Source organism: Piliocolobus tephrosceles, chromosome 1, assembly GCF_002776525.5.
Source record: "Piliocolobus tephrosceles isolate RC106 chromosome 1, ASM277652v3, whole genome shotgun sequence".
Lineage (NCBI taxonomy): Eukaryota > Metazoa > Chordata > Mammalia > Primates > Cercopithecidae > Piliocolobus > Piliocolobus tephrosceles.
In genome coordinates this window covers 220547574-220570882 of record NC_045434.1, presented here as the reverse complement: position 1 = coordinate 220570882, position 23309 = coordinate 220547574, and the positions used below count along the sequence as shown (strand labels likewise).

The following is a 23309-nucleotide window of genomic DNA, read 5'->3' as shown; positions in this document are numbered from 1 at the left end:
GGGCCGCCGGCCCGGCGCGGGCGCCATGAAGCTGCTGCGGCGCGCGTGGCGACGGCGGGCGGCGCTAGGCCTGGGCGCGCTGGCGCTGTGCGGGGCGGCGCTGCTGTACCTGGCGCGCTGCGCCGGCGAGCCCGGGGGCCTTAGGACGGCGTCGGGCCGCAGCCCCCCGCCCCCCGCGCCCGCGCGCGCCGCCGCCTTTCTGGCCGTGCTAGTGGCCAGCGCGCCCCGCGCCGCCGAGCGCCGCAGCGTGATCCGCAGCACGTGGCTGGCGCGGCGCGGGGCCCCGGGCGACGTGTGGGCGCGCTTCGCCGTGGGCACGGCCGGCCTGGGCACCGAGGAGCGGCGCGCCCTGGAGCGGGAGCAGGCGCGGCACGGGGACCTGCTGCTGCTGCCCGCGCTGCGCGACGCCTACGAAAACCTCACGGCCAAGGTGCTGGCCATGCTGGCCTGGCTGGACGAGCACGTGGCCTTCGAGTTCGTGCTCAAGGCGGACGACGACTCCTTCGCGCGGCTGGACGCGCTGCTGGCGGAGCTGCGCGCCCGCGACCCCGCGCGCCGCCGCCGCCTCTACTGGGGCTTCTTCTCGGGCCGCGGCCGCGTCAAGCCCGGGGGACGCTGGCGTGAGGCCTCCTGGCAGCTCTGCGACTACTACCTGCCCTACGCGCTGGGCGGCGGCTACGTGCTCTCGGCAGACCTGGTGCGCTACCTGCGCCTCAGCCGCGACTACCTGCGCGCCTGGCACAGCGAGGACGTGTCTCTGGGCGCCTGGCTGGCGCCGGTGGACGTGCAGCGCGAGCACGACCCGCGCTTCGACACCGAGTACCGGTCCCGCGGCTGCAGCAACCAGTACCTGGTGACGCACAAGCAGAGCCTGGAGGACATGCTGGAGAAGCACGCGACGCTGGCGCGCGAGGGCCGCCTGTGCAAGCGCGAGGTGCAGCTGCGCCTGTCCTACGTGTACGACTGGTCCGCGCCGCCCTCGCAGTGCTGCCAGAGAAGGGAGGGCATCCCCTGAGCCGCCGCGGCCCGGCCCTCCGGAGCACCCGCTTCACCCAGCAGCGCCTTGGGGCAGATGCCCAGCGGGCGCGCCATGCCCGGGCCCCAAGGCCCCCGTCCCGCGGCCACGCCCGTGGTCGCTGACTCCCGGCCTGCGTTTGGGAGACCCCTGGGGGTTGCCGGGACAGCGCGCCGTGTCCCGGTGGAGGTGCCGGTTCCTGGACCTTAGCGAGCCTAAGCAGGGCCCGGCCGCGCGCTGACCCCCGTGCTGTCCCCAGCCGGCTCACGGGGCTGGGCCCCGATCTTCCGTGTCTCTTATCAGTGGCGTTTTTCATGTACGTGTCTCAGATCTAACGTGATTTCACATCAGTCCGCTTTCATGGGATTTTGGTCTCTGTCCAGTGACTTCGTGGTAAATATAACTCAGTGTTTGCTTGTAACTTATTTATAAATATTGTAAGTTTGTGTCGATGTGAGTGTCAGTTGGCAATGTGAAGGTCTCGGGGTTTTTACATGATTTCAGGAAACACTTGTATGTCAGAACTTGGTGCCTGTACCGTCGGCCCCGCTGCTGTGTGTGTTTAAAGGCAGGAGAACTTTAAAACTGGCCACTTATCTTTTCAGTGTACACGTCATGGGACCCATTGCTTCTTTCTGAAGAGATTTTCCTTATAAGGCTTCCCGTGGGTCCGTGGCGCTGCTTTATTTCAGACTCCGCCCCAGGTTCCAGGAATCCGAACCCCCGAGTGCCGATGCCGTTCCAATTCCGCCTTAAGAAAACAGGACCAGCCGCACCCGGCCTGCCTCTCACCTACCTTAACACATCCTTGGAATCCCCTCATTTAACGAGAAGAGTGAACACTGCGGTCCTTGCCAAAATAAAATAAAGCTGCCCCAGGACAAGGGGTGACCGTGAGCCCCCTGAAGTCCAACACGGGTTTTCTGTCTGGGGGACCTGGGCGGTCCCTGCTGTGATCTTTGTTGTCCCACTTTGGAGCCAGGGCCGGTCTGGGGTCCAGTCTGGAGCAGGCTTGGCTGAGGGTTGGATTAGGCTCCAGGTCAGTCTTGTGGGGTTAGGAGCAGGTTTGGGTTATTTCTGTTTGAAGGCAGCAGTGGTCTCAGGAGGAAACAGCCGGGGCGGAGGGAACTGATGATCTGTGGTCAGTGGGTCAGGGACCTGCACAGTGATTCTCCCACCTCCAACAGGTAAGGGTGGGACTGGAGGCGTCCCTAGGTCAGGCAGATGAGTTCGAGCTCCGACGGGCCACCTTGAATACAAGACTGACCGTCCCTTTGTGCACAGTTTGTTCTTGGACACGGACTTGTGAGGATCCAGGGCTGGGGACCCTGGTGTGAGCAGGATGGGGCCCTGCCCTCCCATGGGGTCGCAGACTCGAGCCCAGGGGCTGCCCATCGCAGCGGTGTCCCAGGTCCCTGCCATCCGATTTTACCTGGAATGTCTTCTCTGGAGTTTGGAATTACTTGAGGAACCCTGTGTGTGCTTGGAGAGGCCAGAGGGCTTGCTGAGGATCCCATGGACAGTGGAGAGCGGGATTCGAACCAGCGGCTGGACTCCCACACCTCTGGTCTGCACTACCGAGTTCTTCGTGGCTCCAAAGAGTTGACCCCTGTGGAAAACAGTGCAAATGTCCAAGACTCCCAATAGGAAGTCTAAAAATCCAGTTTGCAACCACTTCTGACCTACCAAAAAATGGAATTTTGGTGTTTTTCAGCCTAAGACATTAAATTTCATATCAGAACAAAGCCTGCCCTGGGCTGACCCTCCCCAGCTGTGCCATGGTGAACGGGTTCAGAGGACACGTGGGCTGAAGGCTGGGCCTCAGGAGGGCTGGGGGCTTCCCAGAGCCGGGGCAGCCACAGCTCTTTCTGGTCTCACCTCAAGCTTGCCCTGTAGATCCTCCCTGCTCCCTGGTGTCTCCCTGCCCCGCGACTCCGCTTGACCGTGGACATGCCGTGGCATCCCCTCCCCCAGGCGTCCCTCCCTGGTCTTAGCTTGTACAGCTCCCCACCCACCCAGGTACTCAGTTCCCAGAGACCAGGGCCAAACCAGGAGGCCCTCGGGAGATGGGGAGTCACCGAGTTCATTTCCATGTGGGAACCTGGGATACAAAACAACCGACTCTTCTCTGCCACACGGGTGTTTCTTCTCTAGTGGCCCCGAGAGCCCACCGTGGAGGGGACAGTGTCAGGGCTGGGCAGGCACGGGGCAGCCACACGCACACAGCCCCCAGGAGGCACATGGCCGGCAGGGAATGCGGGTCAAGCCAAGAGGGTGGGCTTTGGTCCCTTCAGGATCCCCCAGGAGGAGAGCACCCCCCTCTGCCCTCCCGGGGACCCTGGTCCTGCCCCTCTGCCCTGCATGACTGGCACACAGGCACCTGACGTTGGCTCCAGCTCTCTGGGCCAGCCCTGGGTAACCACGGGGCCTGTGGCCTGGGCGGTCGCCCCCAAAATGCCAAGTGCTACCTGCATCCGGAGGTGCCCCCACCCGAGGCCTCCAGGTTTTCCCTGCCCACCTGTGCCCGGCTGGGGTCGTGGCAGTCAAGGCTCCTGTTACGGGGCTGAATTGTGCCCCCTAAAAGATATTCCAAGCCCTAACCCAGCAGCTACAAAGTGACCTTGTCTGGAAGTCAGGTCTCTGCAGGTGGAGTCGCATTAAGACAAGGTGGCCTTACTCCGACGGAACTGGTGTCCTTACCAGAACAGGCCCGGAAAAAGCCGCTGTGTGGCCACAGAGACTGATATCCAGGCGACACCTCTGCAGGTCGAGGATTGAGGACCCCCCAGCACCCCACCAGGTGAGGAAGGGCTCTACCCAGAGTCAGGAGCATGGCCTCCAGGGCTGCGAGGGAAGACACCCCGTCCAGCAGCCCCAGGGTGCCAGCCCAGTTGCCTGTGCCTGGCACTCTTCGGTGCAGACGCGGGCAGGGGCTCCTGCAACCTTGCGGTGTCACAGACGCCCAGCACTGACTGGGCCCAGATCGTCTCCTCCTTCTGGGTCTCAGCACACACCCTGTTCCCGGCAGGTGTTCATCAGTCCAGCCTGCAGCAGGGCTGCCCCCGTGGCCTGGGTCACCCCAGACTCTTCCACCCTCTCCCTGGCCGACTGTCCCAGCTCCGAGTCCTCAGATCTGAGAAGGAGCTGTGGACCCACCTGCCCAGGCTCCCCAGCTGTGGCACCGTGAGACCGGCTGACAGTGCAGGAATGGAAGCCCCAGCTGCCCAGACGGCTTGGGGAATCCTGGGGAGCAGGTGGCCAGAGACAGGCACGCGCCCGGCCCTCTGCACCCAGAGCGGGGCCCGGAGAAGAGAGGAGGCCCCTTGTTCACGCAAGGCCCTGCTTCCTGGGCCCACCAACAGCCAGTGAAAGAGGAGTTTCCAGCTCCACGGGGGCTGCTCCCTGGTTTCAGGGGCCTGGGAAGGGCTTGGCTCTTTTTCCTGGTTTCCTACTCTGGAGTGAGCTGGGGTCTCCCCCTCCCGCTGTGGGCTGAGGGGAAAGACCTCTGTGTCCATCCCACAGGCCTGGCCAATCTCAGGGTCCTCAAGAGGCTTTTGAGGGGGCACAGCCCAAACTCCTGGGCCTCCCCTTGAGGTCTCCTCCCAGCCCCCACCCAGAGGACCTTCCCACAGCCTTGGGAGCTGAAGCCCATGCTGCCCCATCAAGGTGGCCTCTGTGGGTGTCCACACTCCTTTCCCTCAGGGCCAGGGTGGGTCCCCACCCCCAGCACCCACAGCCCCTCCCTCTCTGGCCTCCCTGCTCTCTGCACCCTCCCTACCAGAGACTGGTGCCACCGACCCTGCCCCGATGGCCACACTGCACCGCACCAGCTAGGTCAGAACCACCCAAGGAGAAGAACCAAGATCTGGCCCCACCCCGTCCCAGGCTGCGTGCTTCTCCTCGGAAGGTCTCTCTGAGACCCATCCCTGCCTCCCTCCGCAAGGGTCTGAGCCTCCCTCACTGGGGTTCCCAGCAGAGGTAGACCGTGGATGAGTGGTCCGATGAGGGGCGGCTGCAGCCAAGGAGCTGAAGGGAGGTGGAGGCGGGAGGGGCAGGAAGGGGGATGGGGAAGGCCCCAGGCGCTCCCCACCCATCCAGCCTGGGCCTCTGCTCTGGTCGCGTTGCCTAGCGAGGCGTCTCCTTGGACTGGGCCTCAGGCAGTCTGCCCTGGTCGGGGCCACGGATGCCGCAAAGGCCCCTCAACTCAGCTAGCCAGGGTGCAAGACTGCACCCACGGCTGAGAAGCCAGGGGTTACGAGTGTGGCCCTGCCGGGACCTCCTCAGCTGCATCCTCCAGAGTAAACACCACAGATCTTCCAGGGCCAGCCGGGCAGGCAGGACAGGAGCCCAGGAAGGCCGCAGTCCAGCTCCCCTCCCCGCTGACCCGGGGCCTGACCCAGCCCGGTGACCCGAGCAGAAGGAAACCCAAGCCCCGGCCCCTCCCTCCGGTGGCGTCTGAAGGTCTCCGCGGCCGCAGCCTCCTCAGGGGCCCTGTACCCACAGCCGCCCACCTCAGACTGGAGAGAGAGGGATGGATGAGCGGAGCCAGGCCCAAGTCCCACCGGGGTGACAGGGTCACGGTGCCTCACCCTCGACCGCCTCTGCAAACCAGCCCCGCCCAGACTTTCTGACCCAGGACAGTTGAACTCAGCCTAAAAAGCACCCGTCCAGAGGGCCTGAGTCCGGCCGTGGTGCCTCCTGCTGCGGAGAGGTGTCCCGCACCCCCGTGTGGCAGGGAGAGGCCTGGGCATGTGGGCTGGGGGCCCGAGGGGTCTGGAGATGCTTCCCTGTGGAGACAGGGTTTGCCCAGCCCTCACCTGTCACGCTTCTCGTCACCCCCTCATGAGGGCTGTGGGCGTGGGGTGGGCAGGAGGCCCTGCTGGGCTGGGTCACACGCATGACACACGGCTGTCATCACACCGAGGCACCCATGAGTCACTGCCCCAGAGCAGGGGCTGCCCCCGGCCTCCCAAACAAAGACCCTTTGTCCCCAGGCCTCTGGTGCCAGGCCCACCTGTGCAGCAGTCAGACGTGCAGGCAGACAGACACGCCGGTGGCTCAGCAGGCACAGGCAGGGCCAGGGCATATTCCGCACCCGGACACGCTGCCATTCCAGGGTCAGGCTGAGGGAGACCCCTGGGGGACAGGCCCTGAGGTCACCACAGCTCAGAGTGGCCTGAACTAGGAGTCCAAGGCAGACTGGCCAAGCCCAGCCCGTGAGCGACGGTCCCAGGACACAGCCCCGAGCTCTGCCCCCAGCTCCAGCCCCCAGCAGCCTCCAAGCACAGCAGATCCCAGGGCAGCCAGCGCTCTGCAGGCAGGAAAGAGCTCCCCTCAGGACAGTGTGCTGAGCAGCCCCCAGCTGGGAGTGGGACCCCCTCCCTGGACCCTTTCACCCAGTTTGGGGAGCCCCAAATGCCGAAGCAGCCATCACAGCTCCGTGGGCCCCTGTGTTGTCCCTGGTCGGACCAAGGCTATGTGGTCCCTGGACCCCAGGGACCCCGGCCACGCCTGCTCCAGGCACTGAGTGGCCGGCCAAGGGCTCGGGCCCTGGGGCTCCGGACGGCTGCCCTGGGTTTGCTCCCACGGGGGCCGTGCTGCTGGCTCTGCAGAGCCCCAGTCCTAGGGCAGAGACCCACAGGGACGTGCAGACACGTGGGCACGCACGCACCAGCCACAGGGACACACAGCTGTCAACCCGGGGTCAACGCAGCGCACCTGGCACATAGATTTTTAAAAAGGAGGCCAGGCAGGTCTGTTTGGATCCCACACGCCCCGCTACACGGCCCCCAGATGCCCCCAACATGCCCCCAGGCCACGCTTGTTCCAAGGCCTAGATGACAGTGGTCACAACGTGTGGTGTGGTCTGTGGCCTGGGACAGGCCCCAGGAACGCCCTGAGCTTACTCCAGTGAGGCTGGAAGGCAGCCCAAGGGGCCCTTGAGGCAGACACCCTCCCAGCTGCAGGGCAGCAGGGGCGGCAGGAGCAGCAGAGGCGGGGAGAGGGACGTGAAGTCAGATGCCAAAGCTGGGCCTTCAGTGCCTGCCTGCCCTGGCTGCAGCCCCAGGGTCCACACCCAGGTGCCCCCAGGGGCCAGGCTAGGGCAGCCACATCTCCCACGTACCCCAAGAGTGGGCCCTCGAGGCACCGGGGACAGATGAGCAGTGGTGTCCACACCTGACAAGCAGGGCTGGGGCTGGGCCCAGCCTCCTCCTCACAGCCAGGAGCCCCCAGCCCTGCCTCCCCTGGCTCCTGCTGCCCCTCGGGGTGGCCGCCGCACCTGGCCCCAAGAGGACTTTCTGGCTGCCCTGAGCTCCCGTCCGCATTTCTGTCCGTTCAAGACCAGGCCAGCACCAGAGCTGGGAAGACTGGCTCCGACCCAGCCGAGGCAGCCCTGGGCAGGGTGGGCCCAGCAGTTCCAGCTGGGGCTCTAGGGAAGGGCCGGTCCTGTGAGTGCAGGAGCTGGAGGGCTGGTGGGGGGAGTGTCCCCACACCCGGCACGGCCCCTCCCAGGATGGCAGGGAGCCCACAGCAGCAGCTTCCGACACCCCCAGCCCCGGCCAAGCATCAGGTCGGCCTTCAGTTCTGGGAAGTCAGCCCCGGTGAAGGTCACGGAGGACCCGGCAGCTCCCCGCCGCTCAGGGCATGGGGTCGGGGGTCAGGCTGAGGCCTTCCAGCACTGAGCTGGCTGCCTTGGCTCTGCTCCTGCCAGGGTCCAGGAAGCCGCCAGACGCTTGGGACACTCAATACTCCAGCTCGCAAACCAGGGGGCACAGGCCTGAAGGGGTCCATTTCCCTGGGCTCCCCAGGTCCCCCAGCCAGCCCAGGCCCTGAGCAACAGCAGCTCTGGCAGAGCTGCGCCTGCCCCGGGGACCCCACGCTCCGCCTGGCTGAGTGACAGGCATCTCCCACCCCATCAAGAGTCCAGGGTCCCCTCTATGGCAACCACTGCAGTGTGGGTCCAGCCCAGGAGGCGAGGCTGAGAGAGAATGAAGGGGTGCAGCTGGGTTGGGCCGGAGGACGGAGCCTGGCTGGGTGGGCTGGGGGCCTGGACCCTCCTGCGAGACCACCCACCCCACCCCGACCTGTCCATTCTTTTGCTCCTGGGTGCCCAGTCACAGGGGCTGGAGACAGCACATTCCAGGGGAATTGCAGCTAAGTGGCTGATCACCTCCAACTGGGGCAGAAACCAGGCGGCAGAGGAGGCAGAGGCCAGAGAGGTGGTGCCGGCTCCAGGACGTCCCCCCCATTCACCCTAGCCCCGGCCCCCCTTCATCCTTGCCCTCATCCCAGCCCCCAGCCCCTCCCTCATTCACCCCGGCCGTGGTCCCCGCCCCAGCCCCCACTACCCCCATTCACCCCGGCCCCGGCCCCCACCCCGCCCCCTCCTCCACATCTCTTTGTCTCGTCTCTGCCTGGCTCTGCGCGGCCCTGGGTCCCATTTCTGGCGTCTCCGTCTGTCATCGCAGCCCCCACCTCCAGGGCTGGGGACTGGCTGCTGCTGAAGAACCTAAGAGCCCCCATTCCCGGATGGTGAGGCCCCAGGCGGTGCTCAGAAGGGCCTGGAAGGGTGCTGCCTGATCCTGGGTGCCTGCCCCCGGCCCATTCTTGCCCAGGGTTGGCCCACCAGGTGGGGGAGGAGCCACTGAAAACTGGAAGCAAACGGGGGAGTCCGTGGCCCAGGGCTCACGCCAACCGGGAAGGTGCAGGCCACCCTCCTGCCCCTGCCTCCTCGGGGTCCCCACACGGCTGTCCTGCTGACCCAGCTCCAGGATGGCCCGGCACAGCCTCCGTTCCCCGTGTGGATGGGCATCCGCCCGACTCTCTGGAAGGGAGCACTGCCAAGTGCTGTGGCCAAGCAGGGCAGGGGCTGCAGAAGGGAGACCCCCCGTCCTGGATCCAGGCCCCAGGGGCAGGCCGTGCTCACACATGGGGAGCAGAGAGCAGAGAGGAGCCCCAAGCCGGGGCTTTTGCATCTGGCCTGGCATCCCGCAGCCCCACATCAGGGCCTCAGGACTTGGGAGGTGGTGTGGGAGCTGTTGGGGGCCCCAGGATGGTGCCCCACACCGGCCCTTGCCTGGCTGGACATCCCCAGGTGGTGACCACAGCCTTGGCAAGTGATGCAGAGGCCCTTCCAGACAGCCCCAGCCCCTGACGCCACCCTGGGGGGCCCAGGGAGAGAGGTGGGGATGGGTCAGCAGCCAAGTCCACCTCGTGCTGATTGGCGCCTGCCCACACACCTCGTCGCCAGGCTGGGCCGTCCTGCCTCACTGCCCAGCAGGCCTTGGGGAGGGCCCCTTCTCTGCCAGCGCCAGGCAGGTCCAGGTCCCAGGGGAGGGGTAACAGCCGTGGGCTCCGGCCTCTTCCAACTTCCCAGACCCCACCAGCCACCAACCAGATGATGCCAACCAGAGACGGCATCTCCGCAGCTCAGCAGAGGCCCAGACGTCCTGAGGCCGATTTGCACTCTTCGGTCTGGGTTTGCCAGAGCCAAAATGGGGTGGGGGCGGGGCCCAAATCCACGGGACCTGCCGGGGGCAGCAGCATGGGAATGGCATATGGGGCCCATCCCGCCCTCCATGAGGCAATTCTGGCCCCTGAGGCCCCCGAGGGGCCCTGGTCGTTAGGGTGCGGCCGTCCCTAGGGCAGGCGAGGAGAAGCCTACTGGTCCCAGCCCTGCTCCACCTGGGTGCCCCAGGCACGGCACCGTCTGGGTGCACCTGAGCCTGCAGGGTGCCTTCAGCTTCCCACGCCTGCGGTGGCCAGTGCACACAAGCACGCAGTCCCGTGTGGCCTGCACGTCCTCTTGCTCTGCACAGACTCCCCACAGGACGCAGACCTCCCAAGGGCCCAGAACTGTGCTGCTCCCCAACCTCTGATGCTTCCAGTGCCCCACAACCTGCTGCCCCCCCAGAGGCTGGACGGGCTGTGGGCAGAGCTGAGTGGGGCTGGCATGGACAGTGGTCCCTGTCCTCAGGGTTGATGTGGCCCCTGCAGGGGCTGCCAGGGCAGAGCCCAGCCTCTGGCCATCACCATAACCCCAGGCCAGGCAAGTTGGCCCTGAGGGAGGTTCCACAGCCCGTACTCCAGACTACCAGGCTCTCATGTGAACAGCACCCTTCTGCCCCCACCCATCCCCTGCCGACCTCGGCAGCCTGGCCTCCACCCCCAGTGAAACATCCAGGCAGCACCCGAGGGCGGCGGCTCTTTATTGTGACCGCAGGCATCAGTGGGAGGGTCCCCGGGATCCGGTGACAGCTCCTGGCCCAGCCCCCCTCGGCGCCCTCACATGCCCAGGAGCAGCCCGGAAAAGCTGGAGCCCGCCTGGATGGTGAGGACAGCCCCAGAGCCATTGTCCACAAACACAGAAGCGTACTGTCCAGCCTGTAAGAAGCACGGGGATGTCACAACCGCAGCCACAGCCCAGCCACCCGGCGGCCAACGTCTGCCCACCTGCCCTGCGCTAGGAGGTGCCGAGGCCCCAGAGGTCTGCACCCTGGGTGCACCCGAGCCCTCCTGCTCACACCCGGCCCGGCCTCACCTGCAGCTGCAGCAGCCCCTGCACCTGTGCCGTGAAGACCCTGCTGTTGCTCTCCAGGCCTGAGATGGCCTCCAGGGACCTGAACACAGCCCCACAGGGCAAGGGGGAGGCGTTGCAGGTCCAGGGGGCCAAGACACCCCCCAGTGCCCAGAGACTTGTATGGCCTGTGAGCCCCGCCCAAGGGTGGTCCGGGGGCTGCCGCCTGAAGCAGGGGTCGAGGTCACTCACATGTGGCGCTGGCACAAGGACTCAATGCAGATGAGAACACGCACCACGTCCCGGGCCCGCAGCCGGGCCTTGCCCTGCAGCTCACTGTGGTCTGCAGAGACAGCCCTGGGGAGGGTGGTGCATGGGGGGCGGGGTGGGGGCCAGTGGAGAGGGGCTTCGGGGCACACCGCCCAGGACAGGCCCAGGAGTGGCTGCTGGGGCTGGGGGAGGGGAGGCCTGAGGCCGGGTGTGCAGCAGGGACCCCAAGCCCAGTCCAAGGCCCCCGTGGGGCAGGGGGCAGATCTCTAATGGGACCCGCGCCCGGGGCTGGCGATGCCAGGCACCCCCAGAAAGCTCAGTCCCAGCCCCGTCACAGCACACGGCACAGCCAGCCCCATCCGGCTCACCCACGTGCAGACTGGCAGAGAACTGGAAGATGCCGGATGCGGGGGCCGTGAACCGACCTGAGGCCAGGCTCAGACCGGAGCCTCGCAGGAAGGCGCCTTGGGCAGCAGGCTGTGAGGGGCAGTGGGTGAGCGGCCAGCGAAGGGCCTGGCCCCCACCCGGGGAAGGTGCCCGCGACCAACAGCCCCTCACTCGGAGCAGGACTCCCCAGGACCCTCACTCTCACTGCGTGCACCGACAGGACTGACCCTCGAGTCCACACCCAGGACGCTCTCCTCGGTCTGGGCATAAGGTGTGGTCTGGGGCCCCAGGGCCTCCCAACCCTCACCCGAGGCAGCCCCTCGCCCTCCGAGCCCCGCCCCCAACTCCCAACTCACGTGGGTGCCCCGTGAGTGTCAGAGTGTGGGTGGTCCCGTCTTGCCTGTGGGGCTCCACCCAGTGCCCCCCTCTGGGCTCCTGGCCCCACTCACAGCCTGGAAACCATGCAGCTCCACCAGTGTCCGCTTGTCCACCCGGCGGGGGCCCTGCAGCCGGCAGTGAAAGGCCTCCCCTACCAGCTGCAGGCCCACCCCCTGGGGCAGCAGTGGGTCCAGGAGCCCTGAGAACCGGTGCTCCGTGGCCTCTGTGGGGAGGAGGGCACAGGCCGCCAACAGGGTCAGCATGGGGCCCAGGCACGTCGGGACTCTGGGCAGTGCAGGGCGGCTGACCTTTCAGCAGCTCCTGAAACTCGAGAAGCAGAGTCTCTGGGGTAACTTCTGCACCTGGAGGTCCTGGGGGGCCAGGGGGCCCAGGAGGTCCTGGGGGACCCAAGAGGTCCCGCTGGGGGGAGACAGAAGAAGAAGGTGAGGGTCCCAGTGGGACCCAGTGGGAGCTACCACCACACCCTGTCCCAGGCTCAGACCCTGCAGCAGCCCGGGCGAGGCTCACCTGCTTCTTGTCCCTGCTTCCGCACCGCTTCCTCAAGGCGCTGTCATCCGGCCGCCGCACAAAGTTCAGCCATGTCATGTGGGCGTCGGAGAACTCAGGTCCTGAGGCCTGGGATGGCTAAAGGGATGGGACGGGGCTAGCACACTGAGGCTGCGCCCTGCAGAGATCTGGGAACCCAGGACAGCGGGGAGCACTCAGGGCAGACCCAGGGAAGACATCACCAGCCATGAGAAAGACCCATGGCCGCCCTTGGGGGACTCAGAACCCGGACGTTCCAATGCCAGGGGCACCAGCAGTGCACGCACACAGGGCTTCTGTGGATGCAGCCAGAGCCTGATGCCCTGAGCCCAACAGGGGCCTGGTCCTGGCTGAGGCAGGTACATGGACGGGACAATGTGGGGAGGACGAGAGAGCGTTTTCCACCGGCCTGAGAGTCCCAGAGACACCAGGCCAAGAGTGGCTGCTGACGGGAACAGCGGGCACGGACCTTCGCGCCAAGGACCCTCTGCCTTCCAGTTCACCCCAGTCCTCAGGTTCAGGTCCAGGCAGCTGGGGCCAGCCCACCGAGTTCAAGCAAGGGTTAGACAGGGCCTGCCACCCTCTCCAGACCTCCAATCACCCTCTCTTAAGCCACCCCAGCCCCCATAGTCAGAGGAGATGTGCTAAGGAGGTTTGGGCTGGGGACAGCCTGGCCTGCAGGTGGAAGCATGCAGGACTCTGATAGGAAGTGCACAGCCGGGCCAGGAGGGAGCCCCTCCCCAGATCAGGGTGAGCCAAGGGACCCTGGGACAGAGTCCCGTCCTGAGCTTGGCCTCGCCCGACACAGCGGGGCTGGGTTCTGAGGACAGCCTCAGCCTCCTGACCAGACATGGCACGTGGGTCCTCCCAGTGGACCAGACAGGCCTCTACCATGGAGGGTGGAGGACAGGCAGGGTGGGCGTGAACCCATCCCAGACCTGGGCCCACCCAGGGAAAAACAATCCAAGAGCATTCAAATTCACCTTTACTCCTCCCCCGACTCCTTATCCCGTTCCTCCCCCACTCCCCCCCCCTCCTCCCCCCCCCCCCCCCCCCACTCCTTATCTCCCTCCTTCCCCCACTCCTCCCCCTACTCTTCTCCCCACTCCTCCCCAACCAACTCCACCCCCTACTCCTCAGGCATCCACTATCTACTTGCTCTCCTGGCATCACCGCCACAGTGTGCTGGAGGGACCCAGTGCCCTGGAGGGGCCTGTGCCTCAACCCATCCGGGGGCTGAGGGCCAGAGGCAGCAGAGAGCTGACTGCAGGAGAACCGCCCAACCCTGGAAGCCTGGAGGGCCAGCCTGAGCACACACCTTACAGCCCTCCAGCCGGCACCCTTCCAGGGAGGCCGCCACCCTGCAGGTTCTCTGGAGCGGTGGCCCTGGGCAGTGGGGTGCCCCCTCCCTTCCCCGGTGACTGGCCGGGACTGCTGAAGACCCCCCCACTGCTCCACCCCTGCCAGCACTGCCAGGCTGGCCCTGGCGCCGGGAACCAGCCCACTCTTCCTGAGCTGGTAGAGCCGGGCCTCAGCCTGCCCATCTGGGAAACGGGGCCTCGGGCTCCAGGGGGACCGCGTGGGCTGAGAGGCAGCCGGGCTGGCTGCGGCGGAGCCGGCCTCGGGAGGAGGGAGGCCAGCATCAAAGGTGTGAGGGCTGGGGGTGGGGGCTGCTCTGGCAACTGCGGGTCTCCTCCCAGTCCTGGGGCCCTCGACGGCAGCGGCAAGGCCTGCCCTCCAAGACCCCTGGAGACACCCTGAGCAGGAGAGAGTAGGCCCGGGGTTGAAGTGAGCTCGGGACCTTCTGTCTTTGTGAAGACGCCTGGCCAGGCTGGGGCCTGAGGACTTAACCTGCAAGGGGGGTGCTGGCTACACAGGACCCCTAGAAAGCACAATGGACAGGCTCACCATGGTGTCTCCAGCCCCAGGAGTCATGGGGCGCCGGGCTCCCACGGGGTCTGGTAAACCATCCAGCAAGCTGCCGGAGCCCCTCCCCACCCCCAAATCAGCAATTAACTTAATAGCAACAGGTTCCTCAGGGCGGGGCAGGCGCAGGCTTCAAAGGGTTAACCGTAGCCCCCAACCCCGGCGGGAAGCCCCCCCTTCACCCACCCACCCCAGGCCAGCTGGGGGCCAGGTCCGGGCTGCAAAGGAGGAGAGGGCTTCCCAGAGGCCGGCCCGGCTGGGCTGCAGCAGATTCCCGAGGCAGGACCGTGGCCGAGGCCTCAAAAAGGGCAACTCCGAGGCAGAGCCGGCGGGGACACAGCCTGCTGGGGGTTGACGCCCCAGGATCCGAGCTCCGAGGTCGCCCCACAAGGGACTACGTGCGTCCCGGCCGCGTACCTTGGGGGCCTTGGGCAGCCCCTCGCGGGAGGACGCGCTAGCGGTGGCGTTGGGGGGATCCGCGCGCCGGCCAGGCTGCTGCGTCCTCTGTGCCTCCGTCCGGGCCCCGAGGCCCCCGAGGAGCGCGAGCTGCGGCCCGAGGAGGACCGCGACCACGGCCCAGGCCCAGCGCCGCATGGCTCCGTCCCGAGGCGGCTTAGCGCGGCGAGTCCCGGCGCCAGGGCGCAGTCATGGGGGCGGCCGGCGCTCAGAGCCCCCGCGCGGGGGCGAGGCCCAGGGGCGCGCCCGGTCTCCGCCGCTGCATGTCTGCGCGGACCTGCCCGGAACGGCGGCGCGACGGCGCTCAGGTCCCGCTGGGGTCCCGCTCTGGTCCGCGCTCCCAGCCAGTCCTCTCTGGCCCTTCTCACTCCGCCGCCCCGTAAATCCTCCCCTCGCCGCCTCCTCCCCAGACCTCGCGGGCTTCAAGGGGGGCTCACACTTGGGTGATCCGCCAGCCCCCAGGCGCCCCGACGGCCAGGGGAGGAGACGGGGCGGAGACCCCCACTGACCCCTGCCTCTGCTCCTTGCCTCCCCTCCCCAGAACCCGCCCTGCCCCCACTGCTTCCCCAAAGGTCCACCTCGTCCTGGGAACCGTGAAGACAGCTGCCTGCCTCCTCGCCCTCCCTCCCAGCTGAGCTCAGCCCGGCTCCCCTCACACCAGCCTCTGCAGCGAGCCACCAGGAGGGCAGCTACCAGCCAGCCAAAGCCCCAGCCCCTTCCCACCACCTCCTCACCCAGGCCCTCCCGGGTGCCCCGCCCTGACTCACGGCCCCGGCCCAGGGTCCTGGGGGTGCTGGCGGGTCTGGCTGGGGCCCCACTCGGGGGAAAGGTGAGGCCAGATCATGGCGACAGACCCCTTGGGCTCACTGGCTGGAGGAAGGGGGTGGCCAGGTGGGGCTGGAAGACCCTCCAGCCGCGCTGGTCCTGGCCGAGGCTAACAGTGGCCCCAAAAGAAACAGGAAGGTCAACATGCCGGCCCTGATGCACAGCCCGGAACACTCCAGACCCTCCCCTCTTGCCAGACACGAGGGCAGCCACACCGAGACCCCAGCCCCAGGCCACATCCGCAGACAGAGCCACCGGAGACCAGGCTGGGATGGGGATGACGCTCGGGAACCCGCCAGGGACCCCGGCTGCCCCCAACCCCTCCGGGCTCTCAGATGCTGCCTGACTGGCACCTCCAGAGTGCACTGTGGAAGCCTCCCAGCCCCGTGTCCGCTGGTGAAGGTGGTGGAGGACTCTGGGGACATGGCACAGCGCCCACACAGTACCAGCCCTGCCGGACACCCGCAGGTGTGGCCTGCATCCAGCATGGGTGGGGAAAGGCAGCCCCAACACCCTTCAGTCCAGGCTTGGGGCAAAGGGGAGGAGTGGGCAGGTGCCTTGGCCAAGGAGACCCCCGCCCAGGGCTACCAGACCCCTCCTCACAGAAAGGGCATCCAAATTTTCTGTCACCCACTGGCAATGTGCTCCCCTGTGACTCCAGACAGGACAGGCTGGACCTCCAACTCTGCCCCACAGGCAGGAAAACGGGCAGCCCTGGGAGGCTGGACAGAGTGCAGCTGGGCCTAACTGGGAAGGATGTGGCTTCTTGTCCCCATCCCCAGGCACCTTTAAAATGAGCTTAGCCTGGCACCCAGGCAGGAACACTCAGTCCCCACACTCCCTCTAGAAAACGACCAAGAGGACCCCACCCTCTGGGTCACCCACCAAGGCTCCGGGGTACCCTGGGCCACAGCCGTGAGCTGTCCCCACAGGGAGGCTCAGGTGCAGCTGCTGGCTCTGCTCGCCCCCTGCACCCCCCAACCCAGACACCCTGACACCCCCAGGCCGTGGAAAAATGGCAAAGGACCACGGTGCCCTGCCCACCCGCCTGCTGCAGGGAGAGCGGCTCCCTCAGACCCGGAGCGCTCTGCCGCCTCAGCTGGTTAATCAGCGCTCAGGCCAGCCTGGGCATGCGCTCACAGAGGAGCTGGAGGCTGCCAGCGCACACAGGAAACGCCTTCTTCCGAGCCCACGTGCTGCCCGTGTCTGCAGAATATCAACCTTTCAGGGGCTTTTCTCTCCTCATTAAAAAACCTCACAGTGTGGTCTGCATGGCGAGGGGACACACCGTGCTCCCAGGGGGAGGTCAAGGACGGCCCCCACTGGTGACAAGAACAGAGGGGCCCACGATTCCTCTACGGGAAACGGGGACGGAGGGTCAGACATACCCGGCCCAACAGGTCAAACATCATCTCTTATTCTGGGCCGGTGCAGACAACACGCCACAGGCACCGCCTTCACTGCTTGACCAAGGGTCGCTAAAAGCTGAGATTTCAGTTGGGTGCGGTGGCTCACGCCTGTAATCCCAGCACTTTGGGAGGCCGAGGCGGGCAGATCACAAGGTCAGGAGTTTGAGACCAGCCTGGCCAATATGGTGAAACCCCGTCTCTACTTAAAATGCAAAACTTAGCTGGGTGTGGTGGTGGGCACCTGTAATTCCAGCTACTTGGGAGGCTGAGGCAGGAGAATCACTTGAATCCGGGAGGCAGAGGTTGCAGTGAGCCGAGATCGCACCACTATACTCCAGCCGGTGTGACAGAGCAAGACTCCGTCTCAAAAAAAAAAAAAAAAAAGTTGAGATTTTAGTCAGGTGTGGTGGCTCGCGCCCATGATCCTAACGCTTTGGGAGGCCAATGCAGGTGGATCCCTTGAGCTCAGGAGTTCAAGACCAGCCTGCACAACATGATGAAACTCCATCTCTACAAAAAAATACAAAAATTAGCCAGGCATGGTGGCGCACACTTGTGGTCCCAGCTATGTAGGGGGCTGAGTTTGGAGGATCCCTTGAGCCCAGGAGGTCAAGGCAAGCCACGCAGGTGCCAAGGCAAGAGATTAAGGGCACAAGCTGCTCCAGTATAATAAAATATACATAACAAGAATATACTAGGCCGGGCGCGGTGGCTCAAGCCTGTAATCCCAGCACTTTGGGAGGCTGAGACGGGCGGATCACAAGGTCAGGAGATCGAGACCATCTTGGCTAACCCGGTGAAACCCCGTCTCTACTAAAAAATACAAAAAACTAGCCGGGCGAGGTGGCGGCGCCTATAGTCCCAGCTACTCGGGAGGCTGAGGCAGGAGAATGGCGTGAACCCGAAGGGCGGAGCTTGCAGCGAGCTGAAATCCGGCCACTGCACTCCAGTTTGGGCGACAGAGCGAGACTCCATCTCAAAAAAAAAAAAAAAACAATATACTAGAAATAGATTATAGATATGATTACATATACTATTAATCACAGTTTGTAGCATTACTCTTTATTCCAATATTATAATAATCTTTGTTCTACAACTATAACCTAGGAAAAACCAGGTCATACAGAGATAGGAGCTGGAGGGACACAGTGAGAAGTGACCAGAAGACACGAGTGTGAGCCCTGTCATGCCCGGACAGGGCCACTAGAGGGCTCCCTGGTCTAGCGGTAATGCCAGCGCCTGGGAAGACGCCCGCTACTTAGCCAACCTTGGTCTAGCGCTAGTGCCAGTGCCTAGAAAAGGCACCCGTTACTCAGCAGACCAGGAAGGGAGTCTCCCTTTCCCCGGGGGAGTTAGAGAAGACTCTGCTCCACCAGCTCTTGTGGAGGGGCTGACATCAGTCAGGCCCGCCCGCAGCCTGACCATCTCCCTGTGATGCTGTGCTTCCGCGGTCACGCTCCTGGTCTGCTTTCATGTTCTGCCTGTACATCTGGCTCTGCCTTCTAGATGGCAGTAGCAGAATTAGTGAAAGTACTGAACTCTTTGAAATGCATAGAATAATGGCATAAGTTGCCCTCTCTCTCTGCCTCGGCTGCCCAACAGGGAAGGGCCTCCCGTCTGGTGCACATGTGACTCGCGTGACCTTACCTATCATTGGAGATGGCTCACCCTCCACACCCTGCCCCCTTGTCTTGTATCCAATACATAACAGCGCAGCCAGGCATTCGGGACCACTACCGGTCTCCGCGTCTAGGTGGTAGTGGTCCCCCCAGGCCCAGCTGTCTTTTCTTCTATCTGTCTTGTGTATTTCTTTTCTTTTCTTTTTTTTTTTGAGAGGGAGTCTCGCTCTGTCGCCCAGGCTGGAGTGCAGTGGCCAGATCTCAGCTCACTGCAAGCTCCGCCTCCCGGGTTCCCGCCATTCTCCTGCCTCAGCCTCCGAGTAGCTGGGACTACAGGCGCCCGCCACCTCGCCCGGCTAGTTTTTTGTATTTTTTTAGTAGAGACGGGGTTTCACCGGGTTAGCCAGGGTGGTCTCGATCTCCTGACCTCGTGATCCGCCCGTCTCGGCCTCCCAAAGTGCTGGGATTACAGGCTTGAGCCACCGCGCCCGGCCTTGTGTCTTTATTTCTACAATCTCTCATCTCCACACACCAGGAGAAAAATCCACACGCCCAGTAGGGCTGGATCCTACAGTCAGAGTGAGTCATGATGGCACCATTACACTCCACACTGGGCAACAGGGCAAGATTCTATCTCCATTAAAAAAAAAAAAAAAGTTGAGATTTCACATACAGAAAACATTTGAGACAGGATCTGGCTCCCTTGCCCAGGCTGGAGTGTGGTGGCTCCATCATGGCTCACTGTAGCCTCCACCTGCTGGGCTCAGGCAATCCTCCCACCTCAGCCTCCTGAGTAGCTGGGACCAAAGGTGTGCATCACCACACCAGGTAGTGTTTTGTATTTTTTGTGAGATGGGGTCTCACTATGTTGGCCAGGCTGGGCTCAAGAGAGCCACCCCTCAGCCTCCCAAAGTGCTGGGATTATGGGCGGAAGCCGCCGCACCCAGCAGTAACACGTGTTAAGCAAACACTCTGTTCGTTAGCATTCCACCTCCCGTGAGCCTCGGGAAACACCAGGCTTCGGAAGTGATGCAGGCAGTCACGGAAGCATTGGGGATCAGGGCACGGTTGGCATCCAGTACGGGATGGGGACAGAGTCCTGCAGAGGGCTTTACACCACGGCCCCAGCGACGCGATTCCCATTGGAACCCACCTGCCCTGCAGCTGCCACACCACCCCAGGCCAGCAGGTGTGACCCCTGGTCACGGGCCGCCCCAGCCCTGAGCACAGAGACGGACACATGTCCCGGCCCACAGAGACACAAGTAGCATGAAATTCAGAAATAAAGATATAATGAAAGACTTTTTGTTTTCCACAATAGGTTAAATACATACAATTGGTAAATTATAGAGCAATTCTGAATAAACTGATGAAAAAACAAAGAAAGATGAGCGCACGCAGGCTGGGCTGCGCTTGTCTCCCGCCCGCCTCTGGACACGGTGGGTTCTTGCCGGCGGCCGTGACCCACCTCAACGCGATGCACCTGCGGCACATCCCACCCTGGCGAAGTCACGGAACAGACGGAGAAGAGGGGAGACGGCCGGACCCGGGGAGCCCCTGCCGGCTCAGGCGTCGTTCCCGGGCCGGGGTCCCCCTCTGCCATCTTCCGTGGAGAGCGAACACCCGGGCCGGAGCCGTTACCTACTGTGAAGGCGGGCGCAGGGGGCGCGGGATGGGATGTGAGGGAGGCCCCCGAGTGCACGGGGCCAGCCTGCCGGCCGTGGGGGCCTCCCGCAGGGACTCCGGTCCTCCGCCTTCCACCAGCACCGGAGGACGGGCTTCTGGGCCACCGCACTTCAGGAATTCAGGGGAGAGGCTCTGCAGGCACCCGAGGCCCCCCGCGCCTGCAGCCCCGAGGGCGCCCAGGAGGCCCCGCCCCGCGGCCCCGCCCCGCCCCGCGGCCCCGCAGTCCAGGGCGACACCTTGTGGTCGGAGCGCGCGGGCTCCTGGCTCCCACGACAGCCGAAGGCCCCGCGCACTTTCTAGAAGGAATGCGTTTCATCCCGACTGGAAACACGTTTGTAAACGCTGAGACCAAAGCCCACCTCCCTGGATCCCGAGCCACGGCTGCCGCTGGCCCCGCTAAGCCTCGTCACCACGTGGCCAGGCCAGACCAGCACGGCGGACGCCAGCTCCACCCCGGCCCGCGGCTCCCACCCGCCGGCGCCGGGAGCTCCAAGAACGCACGCGCAGCCCGCGGTCAGCAGCGAGTCTGTATTTCTAAGTGACCACAGCTAATAGAATGAAAAACGGGTTTACTAAAACAGGTCCGAAGACAACACGGAAGAGAAGCTACAAATCCAGCACACCAGCGGCCCATCCGCGCCAGCCCCAGCGGCGGAGGCCGGGGCAGGGCTGTCTCCAGCCTCCTCCACAGCCCAGTCACACATTTTGGTTGCTGCTTCCCCTTCCCCTTTCAGGCTTTTAAACGCTAAACCCAGGAGCCCGGTGGGTCCGCCTGTGCTGGGCCGTGTCCAGCCTGCCCAGGTCACTCTGGCGCGCGGTGCCCGCAGTGGCGCCTTGGGTCTCGGCGCCCGGGCCTCACTCCTGCGCGATGCTCCTCAGCACGTACTTGACCGTGTAAGCAAAGGCCGCAAACCCCACGATAACAAACAAGTTCGCCAGGGCGCCGCCCAGGAGTCCGTGGTGCCGGTTGGCCTGCTGGAGCCCTGCCAGGTTGGGGACGGCCCCCGGCGCATGCCCGTTGAGAAGCTGAATCCCATTCTGGACCAGGTGCGTCTCCCCGTCTGGAACCACGTCTGGCAAGGGAAGAGTCTGGGGTTTGCTACTGAGTTCGTCTTGTGCTTTCTGTTTTTGTTTAATTTCCTAAGAGAGAAACACGAGAAACGCAGCTGGTCTCCAACCAGCGCCTCAGGACCTGCACTCCGGTTCTCAGGAGCTCACAGTCCACCACCAAGAACCAAGCCCTGGGCCACGGTGTCTTATCCCGACCCCATCTCACAGGTGAGGGCCCGAGCGTGGCTGGCCTCACTGGCCCTGTGCCTCTTGGCCCCTGCACTCAGGCAGACCAGAGCAAGGCTGAGCCACAGAGGCCAAGACCAGGGAGCACTCCAGTCCCACATGGCAGCTGCTCTGCCTCCCAGCCATCCCCAGACCACCCAGGTGGCCGCTCAGGCCCACGAGCTCCATGCCCCTGTGGAAAAGGCCCAGCTCCCAGCCCACCAGCACAGCTGTCCGCAGGCCACCCCCCAGGGCCCAGGCCTTCTGCCTCCCCTGCCTCGGGGCTCCTGGGGGAGAGGAGCCATACCCTGAGGAAGTCTGCAGCTTCAGGACCCAGATTTTACTCTTTGGAAAGAGGTGAAACTTAAGTGTTTTAACACAGGGGAAGGCGAAACCCATTTCCGACTTTCTTTTTCTTACCTCCACAACTTCAGGAAATAATTCACAAAAGACTTTATCTTTCAAATTAAACGCTAAACTCTGCGCTGCCAGTTGTCTTTTCTAGGAAGGAAGAGAAGGGAATCAGCCAGAAAACTAATTTCAATTCTTTCAAAATTATAAAAGCAGATGATTTCAAAGTCAAGGGCTGCAGTCTTCATGCTGCAGAAAGCACTTAATAAGCACATTCTTCACAGCAAACTTAAGAGTCTTATAAAGGCTTCTTAATCTTCTCATCAATGATATCACACTTGATTCCTATTAAAAATAGAAAAATAAACACCAGCTAACAAAAGCACTGTGCTCCCGGCTGAAAAGGCCCCCGCCGTCTGTGCGACTGGCACTGCCTCGGCCCACCCCAAGATCCCGAGGAGGAACCACTGGCGGGTGTGGATGAGGCTGGAGGTGAATAAAAGCAAGCCGGAGAGGTGGCGGGGAACACCAGGCCACAGAGCAGAGCAGTCTCCACCACGGTGCCTGGGACAAGGCAGGAACTCCACCCAGCCCGGCCTGCTGAGAAGAAAGGCAGCTGCAACTCAGGAACAGAACACAGCCCCAGGCACAAGGCGGAGGCCCACAAGGGAGGCACTGGAACACTCACGGTGAAGTCCGAGGTCTCCACACTGCCCAGGGTGGGGCCCCTCTCCACCATGAAGCTCAGGAGCCCGGTCAGGATGGTGGAGACAGACCAGGCTGGGTTCCACGTGTCCGGGTGGAAATCCGTGATGGAAAGACACAGCCTGCGAAACGGGGGCCCCGTCAGTGCACACTCCCCACTGCGGCCAGAAAGCTTCCACGGCACCCTCCAGGCACCTTACCTGGTGTTGCACTTAAATCTTCCATTGGGAGTTATCATATAAATACTAGGAGGTTTGAAAGGAAATTCTCTGGGAAAAATGAGTTTTCCATGATAATAGCCACCTACATGGAAACAAAACATAAAGAGCCTTGTCGTCCTCCACAGCGGGGCTCCTGGAGACCTTGTCCCCATCCCCACACCACCCCGCCCCCCAGCTCAGCCCGAGTCCTCACTGCCCTCTCCATGCCGAGCCGGCTCCCAGACTCAGTCCCCCGCTGACCTTACTCTCCACTGCCACTCCTGTCACGACCCACCCACTGCCATGACCACCCAGACCCAATGCCCCTCCCCACCCTACCCGTACCCAGACCCCCCACTTCCCCGGGAGCTCGAGACCCCCACAGCTACCGCACACCTCTCCCCCTGGAGTGTCCCACACACACCCACACCAAGAGCAGAGGGTCGGAAGAGGCAGGCAGGCCTCCCCGCAACACCCCCAGCACATCAGGAGCTCCAGGCCCAGCTGAGGCCGCCCCTCCCAGGACTCAGGTCCAGACCCAGAGACTCTCGAGCACTGTTCACTTCCCCGACCAACTGCACCCAAAGGCCAGCAAAACCCACCTCAAACACACCACTCTCCACAACACCCCCCTCCAAGTTCTGCCAAACGCCCCCTGCCCTGACCTGAACCCCTGGATTCAGGGCTCATCCATGGCTGTTCCCACATCCTCCCCTCCCAAGCTGTCGAATCCACCTGACCAGG

At 64.0% G+C, this 23309-nt stretch overlaps 3 protein-coding genes across 8 annotated transcripts in view; 1 reads left to right on the top strand and 2 right to left on the bottom strand.

The window, feature by feature from the left end:
- The first annotated feature begins 6 nt into the window (after positions 1 to 6).
- Positions 7 to 2760, top strand: B3GALT6 (beta-1,3-galactosyltransferase 6). Its single transcript, XM_023192834.2, has one exon. It carries the CDS (start codon positions 26 to 28, stop codon positions 1013 to 1015), a length of 990 nt encoding a protein of 329 aa, XP_023048602.1. The 5' UTR covers positions 7 to 25; the 3' UTR covers positions 1016 to 2760.
- Positions 2761 to 10270: 7510 nt separating this feature from the next.
- Positions 10271 to 14633, bottom strand: C1QTNF12 (C1q and TNF related 12). The gene is made up of 8 exons (XM_023192833.1): positions 14457 to 14633; positions 12096 to 12212; positions 11876 to 11987; positions 11639 to 11790; positions 11171 to 11279; positions 10785 to 10875; positions 10557 to 10635; positions 10271 to 10399 (listed from the first exon to the last, which is right to left on the bottom strand). Exons 1-8 carry the CDS (start codon positions 14631 to 14633, stop codon positions 10301 to 10303), a joined length of 936 nt encoding a protein of 311 aa, XP_023048601.1. The 3' UTR covers positions 10271 to 10300.
- A 4987-nt stretch (positions 14634 to 19620) lies between these two features.
- UBE2J2 (ubiquitin conjugating enzyme E2 J2) overlaps positions 19621 to 23309 on the bottom strand; it is a 23500-nt gene continuing 19811 nt past the window's right edge. For all 6 annotated transcript variants that reach the window (XM_026457447.1, XM_026457445.1, XM_026457449.1 and 3 more), the window contains 4 exons: positions 22566 to 22668; positions 22349 to 22487; positions 21730 to 21810; positions 19621 to 21174 (listed from right to left, as the gene is read on the bottom strand). In XM_026457447.1, the coding sequence (XP_026313232.1) occupies positions 20890 to 21174; positions 21730 to 21810; positions 22349 to 22487; positions 22566 to 22668 (608 nt within the window). In that variant the 3' untranslated portion in view covers positions 19621 to 20889. The remainder of the gene's footprint in view (positions 21175 to 21729; positions 21811 to 22348; positions 22488 to 22565; positions 22669 to 23309) is intronic.

Bases quoted from the DNA above. Each gene is read 5' to 3' on its own strand.
- B3GALT6 (XM_023192834.2), top strand. From the start codon at position 26: ATGAAGCTGCTGCGGCGCGCGTGGCGACGGCGGGCGGCGCTAGGCCTG.
- C1QTNF12 (XM_023192833.1), bottom strand. From the start codon at position 14,633: ATGCGGCGCTGGGCCTGGGCCGTGGTCGCGGTCCTCCTCGGGCCGCAG. The intron at 10,876-11,170 runs GTGAGCCGGATG...CTGTCTCTGCAG, and splicing joins CTCTGCCAGTCTGCACGTGG to ACCACAGTGAGCTGCAGGGC. The intron at 10,400-10,556 runs GTGAGGCCGGGC...TGCTTCTTACAG, and splicing joins AGGGGCTGCTGCAGCTGCAG to GCTGGACAGTACGCTTCTGT.